The sequence below is a fragment of the Bidens hawaiensis genome, unplaced genomic scaffold (genome assembly GCF_021521415.1).
Source record: "Bidens hawaiensis isolate Kalapana, Puna unplaced genomic scaffold, B.hawaiensis_p1.1 tig00018754_1, whole genome shotgun sequence".
Classification (NCBI taxonomy): domain Eukaryota; kingdom Viridiplantae; phylum Streptophyta; class Magnoliopsida; order Asterales; family Asteraceae; genus Bidens; species Bidens hawaiensis.
This window is the reverse complement of record NW_027492845.1, coordinates 350,537-361,440: the sequence shown is the minus strand read 5'-3', so window position 1 is coordinate 361,440 and position 10,904 is coordinate 350,537. Positions and strand designations below refer to the sequence as shown.

The 10,904-nt window shown below is 33.4% G+C and overlaps 1 protein-coding gene across 1 annotated transcript; it reads right to left on the bottom strand.

The window, feature by feature from the left end:
* Window positions 1–849: 849 nt before the first annotated feature.
* LOC143556924 (uncharacterized) lies at window positions 850–8,235 on the bottom strand. Its single transcript, XM_077046134.1, has 9 exons — window positions 8,083–8,235; window positions 7,789–7,980; window positions 3,155–3,213; window positions 2,725–2,860; window positions 2,471–2,646; window positions 2,243–2,363; window positions 1,752–1,931; window positions 1,595–1,654; window positions 850–975 (listed from the first exon to the last, which is right to left on the bottom strand). The coding sequence occupies exons 1-9, from the start codon at window positions 8,233–8,235 to the stop codon at window positions 850–852; spliced, it is 1,203 nt and encodes a 400-aa protein (XP_076902249.1).
* Between the last annotated feature and the right edge of the window lie 2,669 nt (window positions 8,236–10,904).

Genomic DNA, 10,904 nt, shown 5'->3' with positions numbered 1-10,904 from the left:
TACCTTTGAAAGTAGTTTGAGATTAGATGTAAAATTCTTGAAGCTTTCACGTAGAGGACTTAAAATAATCTGGGAATGTAAGGCATGTTTACGTTTACAAATAATTTGAGGTGATTAAACCAAAGAATGCAACCACAAAAGAACATAAAAGAAACCCTAAAAGCATAATAAAAAAATATTATATAAATTGCATACCTATCACTGGAAAAACTTGTTAAAAATTGCTAATTAGGAGTGTGATAATCCTAGTTCTGAGAGTTGAAGAAGATGATATAGGTGGTTAGATTGACTGCCCTATATTAAAGCAGCACACCCATAAAAAAAGGAACCCACGTTTGTTTAAAGTACTGTTAACATAGATTATATTTAATTTTGTATTTAACATTCAAGTAACAAATAAGTTATCTATTTACCTTTTTTATATATTTGTATTTAATTAAAGTTCAAGTAACAAGCATAAGTTATATATTTACCTTTTTTATATATTTTTTGTAGCTTCTGGATAGATTTTAAAAATATTTACATATATTTTTATAAGTATCTAAGTTATATATGTCCAAAATTGGTGTTGATAGTGTTCTTTTAGTTAAACATAAGTTTAAAATAAAACCTAAATGTAACATACTAGGTTATGACCCGTGGGCGCCACGGGTGGAAATAATTAAATCTTGTAACATCAAACGATAATTTGAATGTCAAAAACAATATTCATACATACATGTTGCGACGATAATAGAATATACAATTGATAATATCTTTTGTATCAAAATTAAATCTTTATTAAAGATAACTTTCAAAAGGAAAATAAAACGAGTTTTACAATAACTCCATCGATAAAAAATAATAACTTCATATATTATCAAAGAGTTCCTTATAAACCACATTTGTAGTTTGATTTGTAACTTTACCCTCCTTGTCTAAGATAAGCATTTTAACTCCGGCTCTACTCTTTACTCTGGATAAAGCCACATATAACTGACCATATGTAAACACCAGATGTCGAAGATATATTCCAACTCTTGCTAGGGATTGGCCTTGACTTTTGTTAATTGTCATTGCAAAACAAACCGCTATAGGGAACTGTCTTCTTTTCAACTTGAATGGCAATTTTTTATCTGTATGAGTTAGTGTACTTCGAGTTTAATAAGTGCGATGACCAATGTTTGTACCCGAAATGACCTTTACTTCGATAAAACGCCTACCGCATTGAATAACCTGTAATCTAGTTCCATTGCATAAACCGTTTTTCTAATCAATATTCCTTAGCAACATTACTGGCACACCAACTTTTAGATCCAATTTATAATTAGGCAAACCAGAAAGCTTCAAACCATTTAGAAAATCCGGTGAGTGCAATGCTTGATCGAAACCATGCCTAACAGTATCAGAGTTGTCAATACTATCCGAATTAGATATTCAACTTCTTCTCCCGAAAAGAAAGTTAAAAACATGTCATTAATATCTTGGACAACCTCGTTTAAGGGTGCAAGTATGGCCCTTTCTTGGAAATAAGAAATATCATTAAAATTATCCAATAAAATTATTATATTAAGAGAAACGGATTAATAATCCATAATTATGTTAAAGGTGTTACCTTTTCGGTTGATTTCAGGCCAGAGGTTGATCCAACTGTTAAAGACTGATTGTCATTAGGCTGCACATGAAGTTAAATTTAATTATATTATAAATGAAATAAATACACAATTTGGTTATGTACATTTGAGTAGTTTTAAAAACGGAAGTAATCATACCTGACCATGAGCAAGCTGTTTATCAAGATCAATAAGAACCTCCTCGTCATCTGTTAACTTACTGACACCGTATACGTCATACGAGTTTCTGATATTGTAGTCACTAACCTCAACAATGAAAGCAAAATTTTTCTCTAATATAATATTGAGTTCTTCCGGAAACGTGTGCATCGGATCAAGCTTCAACATAACAATTAAGGAAATGATTGTAACTAAACATAATCAAAAATCATTTAAGGGATTTCAAAACTATAACAAAAGAAAAGTCAACAATTTGAAAATCAGGTTCAATCAGATAGAAGTAGTCTGCGTTTTATTTTATGTATATAAGATATTAGAAAACTGATGTTTTTAAAAAATGAAACAAAAAAAACAATATAATAAACACAAAAGTAATATATTGAAGTCAACAGTGTACAAACGTGGAGTTTTGACAAATAATGGATGATATAACAAAATATAAATTGACTTATTATCTAAGAAAGTCATACCTCAACATCACTGGTAACAAATTCATCAGCAGCCTTATTGAACAACTGTCTAGCATCACGATCAAACAAAGTAAGCGAAACAACACCAGTGGTATCTTGGACACGAATTGGAATACGTATTCTGTAACATAAAGAGGATTATTTAAAAAAGTCTTATAAAACACCTTTTCACTTTAATATTATTAAATGTGTATTAGTATTATATATTTTAAATCTATAAAATATTACCTTGGTCCAACGTTTATGCCTAGAGAATTACAACTTGAATTCTTACATTCATAAACCTTCACTCCATTAACAAAAACAGAAGTAACTTTACGACTACAACATTTACATCCATTATAGTACCATTCCTTTGTAGCCACTATTGCCTTAACGGTACCAATTATGATGACATTTTTAGCCTACAATATAACACATAATGAACTTTTTAGTAAAAAAAAACTGAACATGAGTTTTTATAAATACAAATTGTTATATACCTCCAAAATGGTACAAAGATCACTGATTGAATAGAACGGACACTTCTTCAAAAACTCATCCTTAACAGTTAGCAGCATAGATGAACCAAACGGTTTAGGTACTTCGACATCGACTTGAGTGGATATTTGAAGCAACCTATTATTTAAAAAAATTAAGTCATAAGGTGTTTAAAATAAATAATAATGTATACATGTAATAAAATTAGATTATAGTTAAATAGTTATAATAAATTACCGTTTCTTGTAATCAATCACTTCATACAAGTAATCATTGATCATCAACCTTGAAACAGCGTTACCATAGGAGTTTTGAACATATATATTTTCTGCCAAAATCATATACACGTATGTAAAATTAGAATTATTAACTATTAAGAATTTTAAGGATGAAATATAAAATATTCAATTTATAATGTTACCTCCATATTACTTGACTCGTGCGAATTGGAGGACGATAATGAGATACTCCTCATTCGGGTTTGTAACATCCTAAATGTTATAATATAAATAAAGAAAGTTGCGTTAAATTTTCGTGCGTTAATGATATTAACTAACGTCTAATATGGAAAAGATCATGGACTTGGATTTAATTAAGATGGGTTAAGGGTAATGGGCCTTAGGTCTATGAGCCTTAAGGGGTATAAATACCTCCTTAAATCACCCTTAAACCCTAAACCATCATTCATTTCCATCTTATTCTCTATACATTCAAAACACACACACATACACCACCACATACGGCCGGCGGCCGAGAGAGAGAAACGAGCAAGATCCGAGAGAGATTAAACGTTAGTTGGTATTAGATCTTTATTACACGAGATCTAGAGTTCCCAAACAAGCTAACCAAGATCGAGCGAGCACAAAAGGTATGTTCTTGACCTTTAAAGTTTACGTTTTATTGAACGTTTAGCCTTGAAACTTGAAACGATAATAGATCGGATCTAAACGAAGCGTAAAGTAGCGAACTTGATGCTAGGACGAACCTAATAAACCCATAAACATGTACAGTTCGTTTAAGATAAACCGTAGATTTTGTATTGAACGTCCTTAAGCTTAAAGGTCCAAGCTTTATAGTATATACGGGATATATATACGAACGAAAACGGTTAGGGAACGTTAATGGGTGATGTCGAACCATAACAAGGGTATTAAAATCGCCAAAATGCTTGATAAAAACCAAACCCGTAGCTGAACTGAATAACTTCGCCTGCAAAGCTTAACTTCGCCTGCAAGCTTAACTTCGCTTGCAAGCAAGTTCGCCTAAAGCCAAGTTCGCCTAACTGTAACATCGCCTGGTGATAAGTTCGCCCATGATAACTTCGCCTAAAGCTAAGTTCGCTCAATGCTTAACTTCGCTTAATGTTAAGTTCGCTTAACACTAATTCGCTTATTGTTAAGTTCGCTTAATACTAAGTTCGCCTACAGTAAGTTCACTTAATGTTAAGTTCGCTTATTGTTAAGTTCGCTTAATGATAAGTTCACTGGAGTTAGCAAATTAATTGATACATTTAAATATTATACAGTTAACCGTGCACAGCTCAAGAAGGGAATAACGATTAACGGAGAGCGTAACAGGATTCAGGTGAGTTTCTAGCCCCATTTATGTGTTATGTTTTCGGGGCTGTGTGCATACTCAATATGTTTGTTAATACGCTTATCCTAAGAGATAAGTGTATGCCTTATGTGAATAATGTGAGATGTATGAATGATTGCCCTATGGTACGTGAACGATCTTCGGATATTGCACGTACTGTCAGGTTGTAACGCTATGTATAAGGTAAGTATGATATGTATGCTTATGTGTATGAATGTGATAAAGTTAATAAAAGAAGGAAAGGATGGTTGTATGGTTACAAAGAGGGTACCGGGCCCTAATAATACTCGAGGTATGATGTATGGTTGTATGGTAACGAAGAGGGAATCGAACCCTACTAATATTCGAGAACTAGGGAACCGAACCCTACTAATATTCGAGGAAAGAGGGTACCGAGCCCTAATAATACTCGAGGAAAGAGGGTACCGAGCCCTAATAATACTCGAGGAATGAGGGTACCGAGCCCTAATAATACTCGAGGAAGGAGGGTACCGAGCCCTAATAATACTCGAGGAATGTAGGGCGTAATGCTCTTTATAACGTAAGATATGAGAGTAAGTTAGTACAAAAGAAAGTATTAAAGTATGAAAGTATGGATGAAAGAATATAAGTTTGTGTGTATTGTATAATGTATGATTAACTAGAACTCACTCAGCGTAGGTGACTTTTAGTATGCACGCAGGTGAGTAGAATGAGGCAGCTCGTTTGAGGAGACACGTGGCACTGAATAAGAGGCTGGCATCGGAAGACTCAAGACGTTTAAGTTTAGTGTTTCTATTATTTTGAAAGACAAAATGATGTTTTAAGACAAGATGCGTTTTGTTATGAAATGTTTTATGAAAGCTTTTATATTCCGCGAATGTTTTAATTAACTCTGATATTTAGAATTGCGTTTATGAGTAAATCCAACACGAAAGTAGGGCTACCGGTAACGGGGCCTTACAAGTTGGTATCAGAGCAAAGTTCGAGAGATTTAAGCATCATACATGCTTAGACTCGAACAGAGAATGGGATTTAAGTAAGAAAAGAAAGAAGATGCCAGTTCAAAAATGCCATGTGTCACTCAAGCAAGATCAGTAAAGGTAAAGTGTATGATTAAATGATATATGTTAATGAGAAAGAAAAGATATGTGAACGACAGGGATAGGAATAATTGATTGTTTGATTTGACTAACTGCTTAAGTAGAACCAGCACATATAGACTCATAAAGGGAAGTGTATAGGACACGGAAAGTAACGTGATCAGCCAATCACAGCTGGCCACTGTTATTACCTGTTAGCCTTACTATCCTTGTACTAAATAGTTCCTTGAGTGATGATGTTTGTGTTTTCCCTTTTAGAATACGATGGCTGGAGCTGGAGGTCGCACTGGACGACGTGGCAGGCCTCGTCGTGTCCAGCAACCTTCGGTTGAGACAGCTTCCAACACCGGAGATGAGGGGAGTGCAGCTGGAGGAGGTCCGATCAACAACGAAGGGGTTCAACTGGATCCCGCAATTCAAGCAGCTATTGTTCAAGCTGTAGCCACTGCTGTGAAGAACATTACTCATGGAGGGTCTGCTGGAAGCCGTGAAAGAACTGCTGAAGAGGCAAGTGGTGATGGTAGGAAAAATGATGAGAGGGAAAAAGGGTGATTCAAGTGATGTAAGGTCTGTGAAAGTTGATGATAGGAAGAGGGGCCGAAGCGGTTGCAACTATAAGTCCTTCAAAGGTTGTGACCCGCCTAAGCTGACTGGCTTAGGAGACGCAATCACTACTCTTCAGTGGATAACCGCCATGGATAAAATTATCCAAATCAGCGAGTGTCGTCCTGACCAAGCTGTCGGTTATGCCACCCAATCGTTTGAAGATGAGGCTATGTATTGGTGGGAGAGTGTGGAGCAGAGGAAGACACGTGAAGAGATCAAAGCGATGAAGTGGGAGGATCTGAAGGAATTAGTGATGAAGAAGTTCTGTGCTGACGCCGAGGTTGAGAGGGCGGAGATGAAGTTCCTGAACTTGAAAGCTGGGACAATGACATATCGTGAGTACACCACTGAGTTCAACCGAATGTCTAGGTTGGTGCCCGATATGGTCAACACTGAGGCTAAGAGAATCAAGTGTTATGTGAGGGGATTGCCACAGAGAGTCCGCATGTTAATCAGGACAAGTAAACCTGCTACCCTAGAACCTAACTATTACATAAACAGACTAGGGTAGAACTTGCGCATCTCATCCTCAGCTTCCCTAGTAGCATCTGATCCCTTGCGATGTAACCATATCACCTTTACCAAAGGTATAATCTTGTGACGAAGCTGCTTCTCCTTGCGATCAACAATCTCTATCGGTTGCTCAACGTAGTTCAGTTGTTCATCAACCTCGATGTCCATTAATGGCACGTGAGACGTGTCATAAGCTAGACACTTCCTCAGATGAGAAACATGGAAGGTTGAATGAATTCCTTCTAACTCATCGGGTAAATCCAGCTTATAAGCTACTTCACCCACACGATTTAAGATCCTAAATGGTCCAATGTACCATGGACTCAACTTCCCCCTCTTTCTAAAACGAATAATTCCTTTCCAAGGCGAGACCTTAAGCATCACATTGTCACCAACGTTAAACTCAATCGGTCGTCGCCGCTTATCTGCATAAGACTTTTGTCTGTGTTAAGCGACTTTCATTCTTGCTTTGATCTGATCGAACTTTGAAGATGTTTCTTGAACCACTTCTAGGCTTCCCATTTCTTTCTGACCAATCTCACCCCAAAACACCGGGGTTCTACATCGTCTACCATAAAGCATCTCAAACGGTGGCATACCAATACTTGAATGGTAACTGTTGTTATAGGAGAACTCTGCCAGGTGCAGATGATCATCCCAAGTTCCACCAAAATCTAAAACACAAGCACGCAACATATCCTCAAGGGTTTGGATCGTCCTTTCAGACTGTCCATCGGTTTGAGGATGATACGCCGTACTGATGTTCAACCTCGTTCCCATAGCTTTCTGGAATTTCTTCCAGACACTCGAAGTAAACCGAAGTAAACAGGGTTGTTAGCAACGTATTTGGTAAGTTGTTTAAGATAGTCATCCCATAACGTGAGGAAAATCTTATTGCCACTGGTCCATCGAAAATTAGAAGTTAACAAAAATTAATTATTTAATTATACATGAGAATATATATTATTTACCTTACCTCAAATCAGCAAATTCCATGGTTCTTCGCTTCTGGTGTTGTGACTCTCGGAAGAATGAGTTTTTATTGGTAAAAAAACTTGCTGACATGACCGATTACATCTAGGAAATAATTTATAATGAGGAATGAAAGATATATTAAACGATCCTATTTAACTGTCGTCATTTAATGTATAGAATTTAAAACTATATTTATTTAAAAGATGCAAAAGAGGAAACCTATTGTTCCATTCTGAGTTATGTTCTTGGTTTTGATATCATCAAAGGTAGCAAATGACAATCCATAAATGTGACCTTTAAACTCATCACAAATCGAAAGTCGAGTTTCTGATGTGAAACAGAGCTTTGTGGGCTGTTAACATAACGGTATGTTGACAGATTTGCACCAAGGGAAGGTTTTCGAACAATCAATGATCGATTCTCAGCTAGCCAAACATCATGTTTCGGTATGCAAGTTTTCCTTATATACGCCTGCATTCTATGACCCTGTTACATTATTAATAAGACAAATATTATAAAAATTAATTTTATATAATAAGAAAGAAATAAAAAAAATATAAACAATTATTGTATGCATAGTTTGCATACCATCTCATCTTGTAAAATCATTTCGATGGACCAGTCCTCTCCTGTTTTATTGTTGTCTTTCAAATGCCACAGTGTAAGTAGACGAACCTTCAGTACACAATCGTTGTTCGAAACATCCAAACCGTTGAACATGGTAATGTTTGATGCTTCCATGTTGCTGTGTAACAAAAACAAAATTCAAGCAAAGATTCAAGAATCAGTAAATAACATTTACATGAGTGAAAAGAAACATTTATGCGTATGAAAGAAAATGAAAAACCTTGACAATGAAAAAAATATGAAACAAAGACCAAGAAAGTGAGAAGTGTGTGTATGTCTTCATTATGATTATAGTATATATAGATACAGAGTCTTTGTTACAAACTTTGAATTGTTAAAAAAAGGAAAGCTCTAAATATAGTTAATTGACAGAATACAATCAGGGATTTAAAAAATAGTATTGATATCAACTTATTTTGGTAATACTATTTTGGTACTACGATTTGGCTACTACTAAATTTAGTAAAAGTAAATAATATATTATGGATTTGTAATTGTATTTGTATTTTTATAATAACCGATTAACAACTTTCCAAAATTTGCAGAATGTAAATAGCGATATATTTATAACCAAATCATAAAAACTAATAAGTCATAGCTGACTACGAATTCAAATTTGAAAATTAAGTTGACTACGAATTCAAATTTCGAATTTGAAAAGTTATTACCTATTATTAATGATATTAATCAATACAAATCAAAATAATATCATTGCAATTTGGAGTTAATTACACATTAAGAAATTAAAAAATTAAGCAAGACCAAAACTTAAAATTGGAAACAATATAACATTAAATTGAAAATTTAACAATGAAATATAATGTAAATGAAATTGAAATCGGAAATGACACATATAATGAAGTATGAATTAAGTAATAAGCCGCAAGTATTAACCATAGGAAACATAGTTGATGTTAGATTATAAATATCAACTAACGTTAACAATTAAGATTACCAATATAAAATACTAACCTAGGTAAAATAATTACACATACCTTAACGAATAATACAAAATACTAAGCTAGTTTAATTAAACATAATATATTAACCAATATAATATACTTACCGGAAAATAAAATACATTGACGACAGTGCAACCGTCTCCGAAGATCTGATTAAGAATAAACATGGATCTACTGAAATCGTTTGAGGGATGTAATCAGATCAATGATTATTTCATATAATAGCGTATTCTGGTTAACCAAAATCACCCTAATTTAGATGGAAGAAGGTGTAAATTGAATTTGTAGGATGCAGAAGTATGATTATACGATTGAGTTGAAGACTTGAGTTTTCTTATCATTGTCCTATTGAACTGTCAACTAATAGTGATGGTTGATTTTGTTGATTAGGTTAGGTTGAATATGAAGAAACTTATATAATGAGGTGGAAAGGATTGAATCCTAAAAATCCTAAAAATCGTTAATATATTCATATTGAATATTGAAATAAATGATTAACTATTTAAAGTATTAGGAATATAATTTCTTTTTGATTTATTTAAATTGCAAGAAAAATAGAGAAGTGATGGATAATTTTGAAAGGATAGGAATTCGTCCAATAGGAAAGGGGCATGTGGCAGCAAACTCAATTGTTTTAATATACAGTAGGATTGTGTAATATCGTAATCATGCTTATAACCCATGATCTCATAACCTCCTAGCATTTTTGCTAAGAAGTAGGAGAAAATGTAAAGATATAATTTTATTTTATTTTACTTTAACTTGTACACGTATCTATATTATATTTACCTTCACCAACATATGGTTTTTGCAGGTTAAGACTTTTTTAGGGTTTAGTTAATCAAAGATAAAAATAAATTAATTCATAATCATCTTTTTTCATATTTATTAGGTTTTATATACATTTTTATAAATGTTTTAAGGCTTTGAAGGAAAGCTATTAAGAAAATGGTTGACAAGAATGTATTGGCAAACAATTTATTTGCAAAAAGGGTCTTGAATTTCTCAAGTTATGATACATAAAGGGCTATTTCGGATGGAATTTTCATTTTTAATAGTGGTCATTTTGCAAGGTACGTTTTCGGATTGCATTATATATTTAAAATTTAATAAAAGGGTCTTGTTTTGATTTTTTAGCATTTTATAAAATGAAATATCTTATCAATGAACATTTAAATCTTGCATCAAGTTGCAAGATTAAAGATACTATGCCTTAATTGTATAACTCTTGCAATTAACAATGACAATTCCCTAGAATATGAAACAGGTTTTGACGAAATTAACAGTTTAGAATGTTAGTTTTTTTGTTTTTGCATGAAGTTTATAATGAACATAATATCCTCAACATAACAATATTTCTTTTTTAATATTTAATAAAAGAACAAAGAAATACCCTCAGAATTCATTAAAATTAAGATAACATACTAAAGTTAACAAAAACAAACATGACAAAACATAATTTAAAGCTAAGCAAAAGTGAATTTAAAAGATTGAGAGTTAGCATGAGTAAAGCTAAAAAACAAAGAACATTCATTGAAATAAAGATAACATACCAAAATAACAAAAGCAAACATACAAAACGTAATTTAAAGCTAAACAAAACTGAACTTAGTAGATCTAAGAGTTTACATGAGTAACTCGGTTTTGCTTCTGGACAGAGACTCGGGGTTTTTTGATCTTCATATTGGGGTTTAAACTCGGCCCAGGTTGATTGTGACATTCATCATTTTTAAAACCTGAAAACCCGACTCATTTAAATTTTTCGACACCTTTCCGATCTTTATTTATTAATAAAATGGTGAATTGTTTTTGTATTTATGT

Coding starts and splice junctions, on each gene's coding strand:
- LOC143556924 (XM_077046134.1), bottom strand. CDS start 8,235: ATGGAAGCATCAAACATTACCATGTTCAACGGTTTGGATGTTTCGAAC. Junction 3,214..7,788: donor GATTTGTGATGAGTTTAAAG/GTCACATTTATG, acceptor TATAACATTTAG/GATGTTACAAACCCGAATGA. Junction 2,861..3,154: donor CTCCAATTCGCACGAGTCAA/GTAATATGGAGG, acceptor TTTAAATAATAG/GTTGCTTCAAATATCCACTC.